Source organism: Plecotus auritus (assembly GCF_963455305.1).
Source record: "Plecotus auritus genome assembly, chromosome: 1".
In the NCBI taxonomy this organism is placed as follows: Eukaryota; Metazoa; Chordata; class Mammalia; order Chiroptera; family Vespertilionidae; genus Plecotus; species Plecotus auritus.
Window position 1 is genome coordinate 49,126,883 of NC_137770.1, and position 19,371 is coordinate 49,146,253.

Below are 19,371 nucleotides of genomic sequence, written 5' to 3' on the forward strand. Positions count from 1 at the left end.
CAATGAGGATAGGTAATCACCCTTCCTCCAAAAACAAACAAGGAGGTTTTAGGGAAAACCAAGAGGAAGAAAATATGTTCTTCTCTGATATTTTCTGCCCCAGAAATAACCAAAGCCCCTTCCCTCCCCTCCCGCCCCCCCGCAAGAACATATGACTTCAACTTAATTTCTAAGCATTTTCTACCCCTCTACAACAAGAGATTTGAATTAAGTAAGTTTGCAGGTCATTTTTTAATTCTATAAACACCTATAGAATGCCTGGACTGAGCTGTGAGTAAAAAGGACACAGTCCCTGTCGCTAAGGCCACTGATACTAGAGACAGAATCAAACAAATATCCAGAACGCATGCACACGTGTGTGACAGTAAGAGCAATGGCCAGGGCACTATGGACTCAGCTAGTCTAAATCCTTCTAACCAGCCAGGACCGATGCCAAGGTGGCAAGGCCCCATCAAGCAGATAAAGCAGGTGAGTATCAGCCCCCATAGGGTGCTACGATTGAGTAATCTCATTATGTTTGGTTTAGGTTAGGCTGATATCACAAGATGCATTACCTATTAGAGGCGGGGAGGCAAGATGGAAGAAGGTAGAACATGGAGGAACAGAAGGGCAGAGGAACAGGGCAGGCAAGGGGGAGCGGAAGAGAAACAGAAGAGAAGACATGGAGGGAAGAAATGGGGGCCCCAGAGAAGCAATCTGAGGACAGTTGGACACTAGACTCTGGATCATCTGTGACAATGGCTGAATTCAAAAGTAAGATAATCTTGGATAAGTGAGAGTTAAAGGTTAAAGAAAAAGGCAAATGAGATTTTAAAATAATGACTCGTGGCTTAAAATGACCTCTTCTTAGCAACCCTGGCAGACCCTTAATAACCCTTCTCTAAAGATGAAGAAAGAGAAGGGAAAGGTAGCTGACCCTGATAAGTCAAGAAACAGTCTCCACAGAGCCACCTCCAGTTATCCATGGCCTCGGGGAGCTAATTAAGCAGCAAAGTTAATTAAAATTCAGAGAAAATCCCAAATCCTTCAATTAGCCATGACCTATAACCTCTTTTTCCCACTCAACATTCCCCAAGAGCATTAAAAAGTGGCTCCAGCCTTCTCCCCTCATTGCCTCCCCCGAGGCTAAGCAAAATGAATAGAACTGAAAGACTAGGGTGGGAGGATGGGAGGCCAGCAAGCCTAGCAGACATGGGAAAATGCCACAATAGCTCTGGGTCAAAGGGCACCTACTATGCCAGGCCTTTCTCCCCCTCCCCCCAGGCCTTTTCAATATAGTGTCTCCTTTAATTCTCACAACAATGCGTGAAGTAAGCATTAAAAACCCTTTGTGGAGATGAGAAACACTGAGGTCCAGAGTCCAGGAGATACCTGACAATTACACAGTGAACTAATGGCAGAGGCTAGAGTAGAACTCATAGACTCTTGATTGATTGTCCAGAACCTAGGTAATCGGGTTCTAGCCAACAGATCAAATGGCAAATCCTAGTGAGTTGTACTCCAAAGTTTCAGAAAAGCCATCATTAAGTTGTGGGTGAAGGTTGTCAAAAGGTAGAAATTTCCAGTTATCAGATAAGTAAGTCCCGGAGATGTAACAGTACTATAGTTAACAAATACTGTGTTGTCTATTTGAGAGTTGCTAAGAGAATAGATCTTAAAAGTTCTCATCACAAGAAAAAAAACTACGTATGGTGATAGATATTAACTAAACTTATTGTGGTAATCATTCCACAATATATAAACATATCAAATCATTATGTTGTACACCAAAAAAATCTCAATTTTTAAAAGTTGTGGTTGGGGAAAGGGTCACTCACATAACAAGCTTTATCTGGGAATAGGATCTGACTTGGGGTAGGTTGAAATCTGGTTGTGAGAGAAAATAATTCTCTGCTCTGGCTTAGCAAGTGCACGCTTCCTTCTGAGCTCCAGCTCCTTATCCGCCTTGACAAGCCTAACTGCAAGAAACAGGAGGAACTAGATAGAGGTTGTTTCCTTCCGATTAACAACTGAGTTCAACAGGGAGCCTTCGAAGCATGCATTCCAGGTCCTAACAAGCAGCTGTTTTTATCTCTCATCACTTTCAAGAGTTTTGCAACCAAGTCCAGTATCTGCGTTAAAAAAATTTTTTTCCCTCCCAAGATGCATTAATTTTGAAATGCTTTTATTCTCGACTTTGAGCACCCCCCTCTGCAAATTCACTACTCATATCTGACCCAACAGCACACAAACGCTGACAATTAAACAAGAGAGGATACTGCAAGAGTCAGAACTTGGCTTTCACTAACACCATTCTAAGAAACTGTGTAAATTTTAAAAATAGGATGTAATAAAAGCCAGACCAATACAAATAGGGATTACACTAAAGAGAGAAACAGAGAGAAAGAGGAGAAGAAAAGGAAAAGGGGGAAGAAAAGGAAAGAGGGACAGTAAAGGAAAATGCTTATGGGTTCTAGATTCCCTGACCTCTCATTTCTAATAACCATAATAATATTTGGCAGAGCATCCCCATTTTACAGATATGGAAATTAAGGCTCAAGTGAAGTTCCTTGCCAAAGATCATAAAACAACCTTTCCATTAAAAGAACATGCCTTAAAGTAGTGTATTTCCACCCAGCTGATGTGGTTCAATGGCTGAGTGTCAACCTATGAACCAGGGGGTCACAGTCTGGTTCCTGGTCAAAGCACATGCCTGGGTTGTGGGCTTGATCCCCAGTGTGGGGCATACAGGAGGCAGCTGATCAATTATTCTCTTTCATCATTGATGTTTCTATCTCTCCCTCCCTCTCCCTTCTTCTCTGAAATCAATTATATACATATATACACTGAGTGGCCAGATTATTATGATCTCTGAGTGCATAATAATCTGGCCACTCAGTATATATATATTAGAGGCCCGGTGCATGAATTCGTGCATGGGTGGGGTCTGGCCAGCCTGGCCAGAAGGAGGGGACATGGGCGGTTGGCCTGCCTGCCTGCTGGTCGAACTCCTGGTTGAGGGGACAATTTGCATATTAGCCTTTTATTATATAGGATATACACTGAGTGACCAGATTATTATGCGTTCAGATATCATAATAATCTGGCCACTCAGTGTGTATACACACACATACACATACACACACACACACACACACACACACAAACATATCACAAATCTATCAGAAAGCCAATCAACCCCAGTGGACAGGAATACAATGTTGGCTATCTTGAATACTCATCTGCCATTCAAAAAAAGAAAAATTAGCTAAAAACCTGTTTGACCTGCTGAAGACCTACTTACTTTGCTCAGCAGGAGTAGAGGGAAAATAAAGACAATGGAATAGAAAAGGTAGAGGCAGGCTGGAGATTTGTTCATTTTTAAATGGAGTAGGAGAAAATTCCTAGTAACATCACTGCATTTATGGAAACCCAAGCTCCACCAAAATAAGGCATTACCTGGGTCACAGCTCAGCATGATTCAACAAAGAAGTCTGGAAAGGAGGTCCAGAGGCCACTCACCAGTCATTCACAGCTCTGGAGCGGACACAGAAATTTCTACCTTGGGACAAGCTCCTAAAGAAAAGCACTAGAAGAGTGTGTTTGCCTATTTAAGAACAAATGTAAGCAAAAAGTAACAGACATTCCTGCTGTAGTCTACTGAGAAAATCCTCTCCCCACTTTGGAAGAAGTGCTCCTTCCTTAGCCAATGCCTCAGGTAGAAACTGACCACCTCCTCCACGATGCTCTCCTAAAAGGCCTTGAGGAAGCACTCTCCCTCCTCCAGCTTCCCATTGCCTCACTTGAGGAACGAGAAAGACAAACTCATCTGGAGCCATAATCATCGCTGTGGGTCTAGCAGCTGAGATAATTCTAGAGAGAACGTGACTCTCATTTCTAAGTAAGGGACCAGCATACTGAACGCCAGCTTCTAATTAGCCACTGTTTCTCTCCATGTGTAAGGTGGGGTAGTGTAGACAAAGTCCAGAGAAATTGATATCCCTATAGATTCACTGCCACCTTAAGGCTGTCACCACATGGCTAGGGGATGAAACAGGTGGGGAAAGGAAGAAGAGGTACAGCCAGGACCGCCTCCTGGAAACATGGACCAACTTATGAATCAAGACACAGACAATATCTACACGTGCGTGCACAGGCACACATACACACACACACACTCACACACAAGGATTGTACTCAGGACAGAATCCTATGTGCAGCCTCAGGGGCAACCCTGAGTTTCTGCTCAGTTAAGCCTGGCAACATCTCAGAAAAAGCCTGGCAGGCAGGGAAATAACTTGCAAAGGTCACAGAAACTCATTACATGTGAATCTAATAACCAAACAGCCTGTAAAACAATAACAAAACAATGAAAATCTCAGGCCAATACAGATCTTGCCTATCACTGCTAACAACAAGTCTGAATGAAGTGAGAGGAAGAATCAGAAGCTGAAATCCTGACTGTGGCTGAGGACCCAGTTCCTCTGGAAGCTGCTGCTGGGATACCCATGAGGTGCTTTGGATACCCATCTGTCCCAAAGGAACAGGGTCCAAAAAACTCTTAATAGTCTCCAGAGAAACTTTAAATTTCATTCTGACTCAAGACATTCCTGTTTTTATAAAACTTTACCCTGAGCAATAAGGAACTCTTTTGGAATGGACTCCAAGCAGGATGGCCTCAAAGTAAAAACTACTCTAGTTCTAAAGAGTCATCTGGTTTGTTCCAATTACAGTCTGGCTCAAAAATCTAGGCTCGCTTTCCAGTATGTGGCAGGCTCGGGCCACTAATTCAATACTGGGCATAAAGATCAGACAGGCTACACACTGTTTCATCTGATAGAAGGGAAAGAAAAACAAGTTGAGGAATAATTTAACAGTTCTTGGCCATTTATTGATCATCAGCCAGCAACTCCAAGGCAGAAATAATTTATGAGCTAAATTGTATGAACTTCATATTGAACTAAATCATGTAATGCTTCTTCAGGGTCTTGATCAAAATAAAACCTTGGTAATTAGAGTGGGCTAAGAAGAATGCAAATCACTGCTAACAATGCAAATCACTGCTTTAAATGGTCGGAAACAGAGCTGTATCCTAGTCTCCTCTCCCACACACACAGTTTAACCTAACTACCTGGGGGTCAGCTTTGGATGAAGTGGACCTTCGACCTCCTGCCATAGTAAGAGGAAAGACTGCACAGAAACCTTTGTAGCTAATTCATTTCAGAGCTCCAGGGTCAGGGGGGAAAAAACCTTTCCTACCTATGTCATCCATCATGTTTTCATTAAGAACTTATTTTTTCTTTTTTAAAAATATTTTTATTAATTTCAGAGAGGAAGGAAGAAGGAGAGAGAATCACTGATTGGCTGCCTCTTGCACGCTCCCCACTGGGGATTGAGCCCGCAACCCGGGCATGTGCCCTTGACTGGAATCGAACCTGGGATCCTGCAGTCTGCAGGTTGACGCTCTATCCACTGAACAAAACCAGCTAGGGCTCATTAAGAACTTAAAGCTGATAACCTTAAATCTAAGTTTGTGATTCAATTCCAGTTTCCTCAGTCAGGGGATTCTTCTTCCCCTTAACTCAGTGGTCAGGAAGCTTTTTCTGTAAACAATCAGAGAGCAAATATTTTAGGCTTTGAGGGCCACATGGTCTCTTTCACAAACTTTCTCATTAGCACAAAAGCAGCCATAGACAACACTTATACAAATAAACATGCCTGTGTCCCAATAAAACTTAATATACAAACACCGAAATGTGAATTTCACACAATGATCATGTCACAAAATTCTGAAAAACAATTCTTAGCTTGCAACCATATAAAAATAGGCAGCGGGCCACATTTGGCCTGCAGGCCGACAGTTTGTCCACTCTTGCCTAAAAGGCTCAATATTGTTTTGATTTATGTTAAGTAGTTTTTTTGTCTTTCTGACCCAATGCTTAATAGTATTTATAATGGAAAACTTTTTTTCTAATTTGCCTGCTTTCAGCATCCGTTCCTCCTCCCCATCTTCTAGTAGGAGAAGTCCTCTTTTTCATTTGGGATATGCTCTTCCCCAACAGCAAGTGTTTCAGTTAGGATGTCAACTAGGCCCATCTATTCCGGCAATGAGGTGCTTTTATAACCTAGGACAGCCAGCCAAACTACTTTAGTCCACTGACACAATGATTGGCCCATGACTGGGCAGGCACTCCAATCAGAGCCAATCAGTGGTCAAGCACTGAACTGGATGATGCCAGGGGAGCTCTTTCTCTAAATTCTCATCCAGCATAAAGACATTTGAAAGGTAGGAAAATTAGCATGTGCACACCCAAGGTGGTAATTCTCATTAGGCCTAAGACACACTCACCTAGTTGAAAAAAATATAAAACACTATATAAATGGTGCCTGAAACAGTTGGTCTTCCCCCCAAATAACATTATTTACTTCTTCTCACTTAAAAAGTAATTTGTAAGTACAGGCATGCCTACTTTTGTATCACTGACACGTTCTTAAAAATAAATGTTTTAATTATAAACTGATGAACCAAAAGATAGTTACAGAGGCAGTAAAGCATCAAACAGAGTGTCTAATTACAGCGGTAAGGTTAGGGAGAGGTGGGGGAAATAAGAGATCAACTGAAGGACTTGTATGCATGCATAGAAGAGTAACCAATGGATGCAAAACATTGGGGGGTGAGGGCAGGTATGGGAGTGGGGTGGGGGGGGGCAATGGTAAGATATGTACACATATAATACCTTAATAAAAATTTGAAAAAATAAATAAATAAATAAATAAATGTTTTAGTCAAATTGTGATTTGCTTGCCTTTGTGAAGATTCTATGAAAATTTACAGTTGAAAGATCCTGTACTGAATATTTTTTAAAAAGTAAAGAATTGCCCCTGGAGCAACTTACGTTGTAAGTTATTTTTGTACATTAGTTTTACTTAGAGCAGGGCACACTAAAGAAATCACTTTCAACCTAATAATTTAAAATCCTGAGTGTCATCTCTGCATGCTAGATTAGGTAACAGGGTGCCAACTGCCTCCAACACTCAACAACAGGAGGGGTGGTTCCCTTGATACCTGCATGATTGTTGGGAGTGCATGCTTCACAGGCGCTGACCCCTGACCCCTCTGGGAGGTGACTGAGCCCACAAACCCCCCACCCCGGGAGGCCCAGCAGTAGTGTGGACTGCGGGAAGCTGCTGTTCTGCTTGAGTGACCCACTTTCCCAACCCGAGTAGCCCTGGTCCCTGTCCTACCAAAGTCTATGGTTCAGCTTTTCAAAGGATTCTCTGAGCTTTCCCAAGATCCTTCTAATGAGTAAGTTTTGAGAAGCTTAAACCAAGTTAGGCTGGTTTCTGTTGCTGGTAATCCATAAAAAGCTATACCAATTCATCTGCTAAATAGCAGCTAATGTTTATTAAGTATCTACTATGTGTCAAGCACTACTCTAAGTACTTTGTAGGCATTATTTCAAACTAGAGGCCCGGTGCACGAAATTCATGCACAGCAGGTTGCGGGGTGTCCCTCAGCCCAGCCTGCACCCTCTCCGATCTGGGACCCCTCGAGGGATGTCCAACTGCCCGTTACAGGGATTGGGCCTAAACGGGCCGTCGGACATCCCCCTCACAATCCAAGACTGCTGGCTCCCAACCACTTGCCTGCCTGCCTGCCTGATTGCTCCTAACCGCTTCTGCCTGTCAGCCTGATCACCCCTGACCGCTCCCCTGCCACCCTGACACCTAACTGCTCCCCTGCCAGCCCAATTACCCCTAACTACCCTCCCCTGCCAACCTGGTCGCTCCTAACTGTCCTCCCGTGCACGCCTGGGTGCCCCCAACTGCCCTCCCCAGCTGACCTGGTTGCTCCTAACTGTCCTCCCCTGCAGGCCTGGGCACCCCAACTGCCCTCCCCTGCTGGCCCGGTCACCCCTAACTGCCCTTCCTTGCCAGCCTGGTCACCCGCAACTGCCCTCCCTTGCTGGCCTGGTCCCCCTAACTGCCCTCCCTTGCCAGCCTGATCGCCCCCAACTGCCCTCCCCTGCAGGCCTGGTCACCCCCAACTGCCCTCCCCTGCAGGCCTGATCGCCCCCAACTGCCCTCCCCTGCTGGCCATCTTGTGGTGGCCATCTTGTGACCACATGAGGGCAGCCATCTTGTGTGTTGGAGTGATTTGCATATTACCTCTTTATTATATAGGATAATCCTCACAACCCTTTAGACAGGCACTATTTTCCCCATTTTTCTGAGGTTTGGAAAAGTTAAATAATTTGCTCAAGATTACACAGTAAGTAGCATAATGAGGATTCAAACCCTGAGCTTTTATCACTGTGACAGAGTGAAAAAATTGGCCATGACATTTTGTAGCTCCTCCCAACAAGACAGAGAGTCTATCCCACTACACTGAATCTTGTCTTGGCCACGTAACTTGCTTTAGCCAACAGGGCAGTAACAAACCTGACATAATCAGAGCCTTACATGGTGGTTGACTATTGGGGTTACCCCTCTTGCTACTAAAACCCTAAGGCCATTATGGGAACAGGCAAGGGCTTTAACCTCCCAGAGGATGAGTAAAAACATGGGGAGATAGGCCCTGCCAACTCACAGGATTATAGAAAGTAATAAATTGGTTTTTTTTTAAAAAACTACTAAATTTGGGGGTTGTTCATTACACAGCAAAAGCTAATTGAAATCATCACTAAGCTATCACCAGCAACTCAGTATCAACAAGTAGGATTAGTGAAAATTTGAGGCAGAGAAAAAGCTTCTTTATTCTTCCTTATCTTTCTTCACAGACAGAATGTGAAGAACAGAATTTTAAGTTTCATCAAGAAAGAATATAGTATTTAGACCAGAGGAAGAACTCACTGGCAGCAAGGAGACCTAAAGACAGAGGCAGGCAGCCTCTCTCATTCTCACCCTAACTTATTGCACTTCTTGCTCATGAATCCTGTGCAAAGAGTGCTATTCCACAGGCCAGGCCTCCCAGCAGGAGTCTGAAGAGCTGAGAAGACCCACAAACAGCAGGAGTCTGAAGAGCTGAGCAGTCAGGCCAGGCCAGCCTGCACATACACTGCATTTTACAGGAGAAGTCCTTCTAGTGACTTCTCCTTTTTGGCAAATAGTGAACTCTTCACCAAAGACATCTATCCAGAGACCTATCTGGCTCACAAAGCAGCTCTTTATGCCAAAGAGCATTAACTGGTGAAGCCAGAAAAGAAATTCCTAGGAAAGTGGGGGCAGCACCAGGCTGAAGGGGAAAGCAAGCTGGTTATTCCAGGAATGAGCTGAAACCTTCCTCTCTCCAGAATGGAAATAAAGCTAGAACTTTTTGTCAAAACCACAGAGAAAGCAGAGGTAGAAAAAAACATAGGACTAGATTAATGACTGTGTTAAAAGTAGAAGACATGGGTTTTTGGCCCAGTTTCACTGTTGATTCTTATGTGTTCCAACAAAACCCAATCACACAAACACCCATAATAACTCTCTAAGAGAAGCTATTTTTCTGCAATTATGTTAGATAAATTAGACATGTTTCCCGATTTAAAGAAACTCAAAGACTAGTGAGAAAGTCCTCTAAACTCTGTGAGCTTTGGTTTCTCTAAGTGTAAAATAGGAAAAATATACCTATTTCACAAAGTTATTGTGAATAACAAATGAGATAACTAGCATAGAGCACATAATATGGCACTTGCTCAAGAAATATTCAGTCCTCCTCTCCTTTTAGCTGCTCATATTTCCTGGAATAAACTAAAATATTCTAACATGGAATTCAGATCTTAACCACAGATTAAGGGCCATAAACTGCTGGAAAACTGCTTTCCCCTAAGCCATAACATAACTCCCATCAGTGGAGAGAGGACAAAATGATAGCCAGTGCAATTAGAAAGCAGAAGGTTTTCTTATATTTCTGCATTTTAAGTGTATAATTTGATGCATTTTGAAAAAAAAAAATGTACATATCTATGAACCCACCACCAAAATCAACATTTAATATTTTGATTACTTCAGAAAGTTCCCTCATGCCCCTTTGAAGTTAATCCCCACGCTACCATCCCTACCCCACCCCCCGACCCTCAGGTAATCACTGATTTACTTTGTTACTGTGGATTAATTCTCTCTGTTCTAGAATCCTATCTAATAAAGACAGAATATGTAAATTGGCCATCACTCCATGACAAAGATGGTGGCACCCACAGCCAATAAGGAGGGAGTATGCAAATTGACGCAACAAAGATGCTGGCGGCTGGGCCGGGATGCTTGCGCCGTTGCCATGCGATGACACAGGCATCCCGCCCCGCCCTAGCAGCTCCAGGCCTCTGGGCAGCGCGTAAAGGCGGAAGGCGGCTTGGGGCCGGAGCAAAGGTGGAAGAAGGCGGCCAGAGCAAAGGCCTGGGTGCCAGGTGTCGGCAGCCAGGGGAAGGAAGGCCTATTCTTGCACGAATCTTTGTGTTTCATATAAATGGATTCATACAATATGTACTCTTTTGTGTCAGGCCTCTTTCACATAGAATGTTTTTGAGATTTATCCAAGTTGTGTTTATCAAAAGTGTTCAATTTTATTGTTGAGTTGTTTTCTGTTGTTTGAATATATCAAAATTTGTTTGTTTACCCACGCGGTGATAAACAGTTTGTTTCTAGATTGGGTCTATTAGAAATAAAGATGCTATGAACATTTGTATATAAGCCTTCGTGTGAACAAATGTTTTCATTGCTCTTAGGTCAATATTGAAAAGTGCAGTTTAATTTTTAAAGAAACTACCAAACTATTTTCTAAAGTGGTTGTCCTTTTCCCTGGATTTTTTTAAAATATATTTTATTGATTTTTTAGAGAGACAAAGGGAAAGGGATAGAAAGTTAGAAACATCGATCAGCTGCCTCCTGAACACCCCTTATTGGGGATGTGCCCGCAACCAAGGTACATGCCCTTGACCAGAATCGAACCTAAGACCCTTCAGTCCACAGGCCGATGCTCTATCTACTGAGCCAAACCAGTCAGGGCTCCCTGGCTGTTTTTAAGACTCTCTCTTTATCACTGGTTTTCAGCAACTTGACTTACTTTTTTGCTTTTTGTTTTTTTTATAGCTTTACTGGTATATAATTTTAATATAATAAATCCATATACTTAAAGTATATCATTTGATGAATAAATGTGACCATCACCACAATCTAGATTATAAACATATCTATCACCCCAAGAAGTTTCTTTATGTTCCTTTATAATTCTTCCTGTTCTCCCCTTCCCCTCATTCCCTATGCAACAATTGATTTGCATTTTGTCACTACAGATTTGCAACTTCTGGAATTATATAAATGGAATCACATAGTATATGTTTTTTGTCTCTTTCACTAGGCATCATTCTTTTAAGATTCATCCATATTGTTCCATGTATCAATGGTTTATTCTTTTTATTGCTAAGTAGTATCCTCTTTATGGATATAACACAATTCGTTTATGCATCAACCACTGATGGACATTTGGGTTGTTTCTAGTTTTTGGCTATTACAAATAAAACTAATATGAATATTCATGTACAAGTCCCTGACTGGACATACGCTTTTGTTTGTTTGTTTTAAAATATATTTTTATTGATTTCAGAGGGAGGAAGGGAGAGGAAGAGATAGAAATGATGAGAGAGAATCATCGATCAGCTGCCTCCTGCACACCTCCCAGGGCACAAGCCTGAAACCGAGGCATGTGCCCTGACTGGGAATCAAACCGTGACCTCTTGGATCATAGGTCAATGCTCAACCACTGAGCCACACCAGCTGGGCTACTTTCACTTCTTTAGGGTAAATCCTGGGAATGAGATAGCTGAATGTATAGTAGGTACATGCTTAACATTTATGAAACTGATAAGCTGTTTTCCAACATAACTGTACCATTTTACATTCCTTCCCAGCAGTATCTGAGAGTTCCAACTGCTCCACATCCTCAATAACATATAGTCATCAGTGTCTTTAGAACCTAGGTGTTTTGTAATGTAATTAAAACCACAATCTCATGCAGTCAAACTCAGATTTAGTCATGGCTTTGGGCCTATACACAATCTAGTCCAGCAAGCAGTCAATGACACTGGGGGCTGGGTAACTAAATTCTAGCAGAGTCTCTGTGATGAGCTTGCTGCCCTTTATGCCCGTTACAGCTTCAGGTAACAGGTGTACAACAGACCAAGAAGAGGGTGGAACTTGCTGTTCCAGCCATCAAGCTAAATAGCCAAAGACTTGTAATAAAAATTAAAAATATTATTAAATGGCCTTTACTACACCAAAACACAAAAGAGGATGCAACAACTTTTACATTTCAGCTAAATTTTTTTAAATAACAACTAGCAAGTAAGTTCTTACCTCTATGCATAATCTTGTGTTTCTCCCTCAGATATGTCAGGCCTTTTATTACCTAGAGGAAAGAGAATGTGAAAAGATAGGAAATGGTGGTGTTTAAAAAATACTCAATATCTCTATTTTAAAATGACCTAGAAAATATTTTATCTAACATCACAAATTTGCCTCCTCTTATTTTTTATTCGTTTTTTTCAACCTCCCTTATCAAGAAACCATCTTTTTACATGGCATATAGAGTTTTATTTTGAAGTAAAATTAATTATTGCAAGTTTAAACATTAAAAACCACTTTACTTGGCCCAGCCAGTGTTGCTCACTGGTTAAGCATCCACCTATGAACCAGAAGGTCACAGTTCCATTCTGGTCAGGGCACACACCTAGGGCTCAATCCCCAGTGGGGGACATGCAGGAGGCAGTCAATCAATGATTCTCTCTCATCATTGATATTTCTGTCTCTCTCTCCCTCTCCCTTCCTCTCTAAAATCAATAAAAAATATATTTATTTTTAAAAATCACTTTGTTTAAATTAATTTCTTTCTAAATCGGCAATGAAAAAGAGGCTTTCTGATGCCACAAATGAGAATTCTTTTGGATACCTTATCGTATTTTTCAAGATATAGATTTTTATCATAGGGTCACTTTTCTAATTTTAATTTGAGAGAGAGAATTGCATAGGGAATATTCTAATGAGTAAACCCCATTTTCTTACAAACTTTACCTTGTTGACTTCCTAGCTTCCTCCCTTGTCTATTTCCTACCAAGTCATTAACTTATCAATGAGGGGACTTGGAAGGAAAAGTTCACAATATACTCACAGCAATGCTAACTTTCCCTAAAATTTGTTCAGGAATTCTTCCAGCTTTCTTCAGGACTTGATCCAAGGAACCCCCATCCTAAGAAAAAGAATACCAACCCATTTAGTGATAATGTTTCTAACTATTCATTCAAGTGTTAAACTTCATGAGGAAAGTGAATCACATACATAGCAAATCCTCCTAGAAGGATACCCTCTGGTTTGTTCCAGATATCAAATATTATATGAATGTAAAACATTGGGGGGGGGGTAATCAAATAAAGTTACTCAAATCTATGAATAATCATTAAATTACTAATTCAGTAGTCAAAAAAATGACGTGGTTTGCACTGTACTGACACTATAGTGCAGTCTCTAAAGGCAAATTGTCTAAATCTGAATCCCAACTCTGCTGCTTACTATCCAGGGGACTTTGACCACCAAGTTAAACAACTTATTAATTGGGGGTAATCATAATTATAAGGCTATTATAATAATCATAGGGCTATTATAAGTATTAAAGAAGCTAATCATAGAAAGCATGAAGAAAAATGTCTAGCACACAGTAAGTGCTCAATCAATGTTAGCCATTTTATCACCATCATATAAGTCACAACTTGCATTTGGTACTATCCTAACAAATCATAATTAATGAAAATGCTTAAAATGTCAGAAATCAATACATTCATTCCACAAATCCTACCAAGTGCTATGGGCTATGTCAGGTTCTATGGCAGACAGAGATATGAAAAGGACCTAGTTTCTGCTCTCAATAACATTACAAACTAACATGGAAAATATACATCTCTTAATAAAATATAAAAAAATAAATGTATAGAAAAGTATTGTAGATGTGCCTAAGAAGGGAAAAGTAATTCTGACTTAAAAATGGCATTTGAGCTAAAATCTTACTCAAAGAATGAGTATGATTTTCCCACCTGGAACAGGAGAGGAGCAAGGGGAGAAAAGAACAGTGTATTTCACTAAGATCAAAAGCACAGAAGCATTAAATTACATGGAATGACAAGTGGTTCATTTCACTGTGGATACATGAAGAAATGTAGTGATGGATCAGGATGGAAATGGTCAGCTGTGGCCAGATCACAGAGCCCCACCAAGGAACCAAGAGTTGACTTTATGGAGGCAGAAGGATGGGAATCCCACCAGGGTATTTTAAGATGGAAACAACTGCATCCCTTTCCCCACTCCCTTCCACTCTCTCTAAAAATCAATGGAAAAAATATCCTCACTCCTTGGGTGAGGATAAAAAAGAAAGAAAACAGTACAGGTGTGGATTCTCAAAAGCACACTAACCACCCTGAATATATTTCACTTTTAGTCATAATAAACTCCCTAGCACAACTACCTAATGGTGGATCGGGTCAGTCCACCAAAGAGCCTGGTAGAAGATTGTGAAATTCAACCTAAAACATCAAACATGCCATAATCTCCACACAGATACAAGAATGGAATTATGAATCTAGGACCAAACAGAACTCCCCGGTAAACACGCTTATTTTCCAAGAGCCCTTGGAAAAGCCCTACTCAGGGAGAAGGTGGGAGTCATCCTGTGAGCCTGGCCGCCTTCATAATGCCACAGGCTCCTGGTGTCCAAATCAAGACAACACAAATAGCCCAAGTAACCATTCCCAAGTCAGCTGGCTCCTCTCGATTTCCTTTACTGATGGGAAGAGGAATTCCAGTGCAAAAAGTTTCCCAGCCATTTCTATTTTGCTTCCAACTGAATGTGGTTTCAGATCCTCTGTTTGAATGGCTCTGCCTAATTCTCAGAGAAGACTTAAAACAAAGTCACAAGACAACTCTGTCAAAATCTGATTTGGATAAAGTAGAAAAGCTAGCCCTGGCCAGTTTGGCTCAGTGGATAGAGCGTCAGCCTGTGGACTGAAAGGTCCCAGGTTCAATTCTGTTCAAGGGTACATGCCTGGGTTTGCGGATTCAATCCCTAGTAGGGGACGTGCAGGAGGCAGCCAATCAATGATTCTCTCTCATCATTGATGTTTCTATCTCTCTCTTCCTCTCCCTTCCCTTCTGAAATCAACAAAAATATATATAAAAAAAAAAAGTAGAAAAGCTAACCCTGTGGTGCTCAGGTTCTACCCTCTTCTAGAGGGTAGCTAACTGTCTTGGTTTACACTTTCCCTGGGAGTTTGTGGTAAATATTTCTAATAAAAAGGAAATATTTCCTTTCACCTCCGTCTGAGCTATAAGCAGAGTTATAGTGTGAAATTAGCAAGATTTAAGAAGCATGAACCACAGTCAGGATTACCCAGAATTGCCTGCATCTCACCTCACAACCTTTTAATTCTGCTTCACTGTTGCCAAGGACTTGCCTTCACTGACTAAAGCTGCTGAAACTGTGCTTATTTTTAGAAGCTGATTATTAACCAAGTCAATGGTGCTTTTGTGAAGCTTTTCTATAGAAGAGATAAATGATTTATGGGGGGGGGGGGGGCGGCAGGGAGAGCTCAAGAGCTTTGCTATTGCATGAGAACCATCAACCCTGAGTTCCCAGTCCTCTGGTTGCCCAGCTACCAGCAGAGCAGAAATCTACTTCCCCAAAGACAAGAGCTTTCCTGTTTTGATCAGGGAGCACTCATTTACCCCTGGGGTATCAGAATTCAGATGGAGCAGTGCACACACAGCTTATCTCTAGGAAAGGCAGACCCTGGCCAAGGGCTTTAGAAATGAAGGATTCCAGAATGAGGAAGCCTCAAAGCAGGTCAATTTAAGGTAAAATGAACATACTGTCCTCTACATGGCAAGAGACCAGGTAAAGCTATTACAAGAAGTTCCAGCAAGGTCTGAATAAATGAATAGGCCACTGCCTATCAATATTTGAACCTAATCCTAACCTCTAAAGCAAGCACCCAATAGCCTCCTGTTTTCCCTATTAAAGGGAGAATTCTGGGTGGAAGATTTGGAGGAAAGAATTTCTGATGGATCAGAAGACAGCAGGCATGAAATGACACATACCTGGTGCTCAAAAGCCCTCATGTCCACACTGATACTCCTCACCTGAGCATCAATGAGGAGTATCAGTGTGGGGCAGCTCTAGGGGCAGAGATGCTACTCTCAATGCCTCTACCTCTCAGCTCATGTGGCACCCTGCTCATAACTGGCACTATAAATAATTGTTTGTGAGGCTGAACCCATGTTAATTAACTAATGTAAATCCTTGACAGGCTGTAAGTGCCAAAAACCATAGAAACACAGAATGTTAGTATGGGGTAATAATGGCCATTTTACAGATGAAAAAACTGAGAATCAAAAAGATAAAGAAATTTGCCCAAGGTCATGATGAGACAGCGACAACCAGTAAACAAATAATTACTGAGCACCTGCTGTGTGCCAGGACTACTCTGGGCTTTGGAGACACAGTGGCAAACAAAACAAACTGTCTATTCAGATTGTTGTGTTGAAGTCTCCTGTGTCGTGCTGCCTAATGGGGACAGAAGAAAACAGCAACCATGAAGCCAGCCTCTCTCTCTTTGAAGTTCTAGGCAGCAAGAAGGAAACAGAGCTCCAATCACTATCCAGTAGATTCCTCAAGGCACAGGCACTGAGGTCAGACTCCATCAGTTTAAATTCTACCAGTAACATTACTAGCTGCATGACCTTGGGTAAATTATTTCACTTCTCTGAGCTTGTTTCCTCATTTGAAACATGTACACAATAAGATTGTTGTAAAAATGTAATAAAATATTAATTTGCTTAGGGTAGTGCTTGATATAGCATACCCAATAAAAATTAGCCCTGACCGGTTTGGCTCAGTGGATAGAGCATCAGCCTGCAGACTGAGGGTCCCGGGTTCGATTCGGTCAAGGGCATGTACCTTGGTGGCGGGCACATCCCCAGTGGGAGGTGTGTAAGAGGCAGCTGATCGATGTTTCTCTCCCATCGATGTTTCTAACTCTCTATCCCTCTCCCTTCCTCTCTGTAAAAAATCAATAAAATATATTTTTTAAAAATTAGTTTATCATTATTAGTGTTGTTAACACTATTATTGTTTTTGTTAGTGGGAAGAGAAAAAAGGTCCAGGCTGCTAGTGGTAAGAAAAACTGGCAGTTCACAAACATATGATTAGCCCATAAATGCCCTCTCACATGCTCTGTTGTGTATCAGGTGGGATTACCTCTCTACACGTCCAAAGACCCCTTCAGGCTGCCCTTAAAACAGATTATAAACTCTCTGAGAGCAGGGACTGTCTCACACATCTTCATAATACCAGAACCTCTCAGACTAAATATTAGACCAAAGCTACCCAACTCCCAGGCTTCAGAGGCCAACGGGTGGTCACATACCATATGCTCCATGCAGATGCTGATCTCTCCATCACTGTAGAATGCACCATAGAAGCCCACAATGTATGGGGAGTTACACTCATGTAGAACCTGCAGCTCCCTTATTATCTGGTTCCGGATTGCAGGTTTGATCTCCAGGTGAATTAGCTAGGGAAAGAAAGGTGGGAGGAAGAGCGGGTTTAAAAATATACAAATGGATGAATGGATGGATGCAACTTTCTTAAATGCTTAAACTCTTGAAGGTAGGATAAGAGGAAACAGGCAAGTTTTAACAAACAAGTTTCCTCCCAACCAAAGCACTGAGTGCCAATATATCAAGGCAGATGTTAGCACTTGAGGACTTGTAACCAGGGGAGGGCCAGCTGTGCCTCTGCTCCTAGGAGCCAAAACTGAGAAAGAAGGACTCACCCTCCCAAGAACAAAGTTGAAGGACAGGTTTCCCCCAAAACGACCTGTGAAGCTGAGAGATGAAAGGAAAGTGGCCTTGAGAACTTGGTTGATTCTCAAGGGTTGTAGGAGTACAAAGAAATGAGGAACTGGGTATGCTGACCTTATATCCCCCTAATTTGTCCCGTTTCAGCCAGGGAGACGGAAACGTGAAATGGTTTCAGAATAAGGCTGAACTTCTAAAAAGAGCCACAGACAAGGAGTGCCAGAGGACATGAAGTAGTGGTTATCAGTGAGCTGCAGCAGCTAGAGCAAGCTAGACAAGAGGTGGACCTTGAAGATGCAGACTCTTTGAAATGATGAATAGCACAAGCAAGAATATATGGACAGGAAGGACCACGTGCTAAAAACATGAAGGGGCCAACTGCACTGGAGCAAGGGGCTGTGTTCAGAAAGAGAAGGACCCAGCCCTAACCGGTTTGGCTCAGTGGATAGAGCGTCGGCCTGCAGAATGAAGGGTCCCAGGTTCGATTCCGGTCAAGGGCATGTACCTGGGTTGCGGGCACATCCCCAGTAGGGGGCGTGCAGGAGGCAGCTGATCGATGTCTCTCTCTCATCCATGTTTCTAACTCTCTATCCCTCTCTCTTCCTCTCTGTAAAAAAATCAATAAAATATATTAAAAAAAAAAAAAAAAGAAAGAGAAGGACCCAGGGTAGATAGGAAGGGAAGACTGCATGCCATATGGTGGGCGCAGAGATGTTACACTGAAGGGAAATGAGGGGAATCACTGGCAGAGCTGAAGAAAGGGGAAACAACTTAAAGTGAGTGCTTTGTGCATCACTGGGGCTGGGTAAATGAAAGCAGCTTCTCCTGCACTTGATAAATAGCAAACACAAAGGATCCCTTGCTATTTTTTTCCAGTCTGGGGATGGGATACACAAACACATCATTAATGTGTTTACCTGTAATCTGACAGATAACATGAGTTTGAAATTCAAATAGCACAAAAGGTACTGAGTGAAAAGTCAGTCTTCCTTCTACCCTTGCCTCAGGCCCCCAGGTCCCAGGTCCTCAGGTCTTCTAAGAGATAAATCAATTACATATTTACCCAGCAAACTTGATTCAGTATTCTTTTTTTTTTTTTAAAGCAGCCTCACCTTTCTGGCCATAACCAGGCCGGACGGCTGGTGGGAGACCTTGAACACCACACCACCATTGCCAGCACCCAGCTCACTGATCTTCTCAAAGTCATCATCCTTCAGTTCCCCCACCTTCTGCTTCTGGGTAAGAAAGGCCTCAAGGCGCTTCCGCTGCTGCTCATCGAGCTCCAGCTCCTCCAGCTTCTTCTGCAAAGCCTCCAGGTTGGTCCTGTCACAAAGGGAAGAGCACAGGTCAATACTGTCACCAGAGAAGTCCACCCAATGGAAGAGGCTGGGGGGAAGGTTCCATCACTGTGCCTCTGCCCTCTTCACTCTGCCAACCTACACAATTTACACTGACAAGGCCTCGGTTTCCTCATTTGTAAAACAAGGGAATTAGGTCTCTCTCAATATGCTGTGA

At 42.2% G+C, this 19,371-nt stretch overlaps 1 protein-coding gene across 1 annotated transcript in view; it reads right to left on the minus strand.

The window, feature by feature from the left end:
• The window catches only part of MAP2K1 (mitogen-activated protein kinase kinase 1), a 77,323-nt gene that overhangs the window by 15,910 nt on the left and 42,042 nt on the right, over window positions 1–19,371 (minus strand). The window contains exons 2-5 of the mRNA XM_080664562.1: window positions 18,969–19,179; window positions 17,424–17,570; window positions 13,124–13,201; window positions 12,313–12,364 (exon numbers count right to left, since the gene is read on the minus strand). Of these exons, the coding sequence (XP_080520688.1) occupies window positions 12,313–12,364; window positions 13,124–13,201; window positions 17,424–17,570; window positions 18,969–19,179 (488 nt within the window). The remainder of the gene's footprint in view (window positions 1–12,312; window positions 12,365–13,123; window positions 13,202–17,423; window positions 17,571–18,968; window positions 19,180–19,371) is intronic.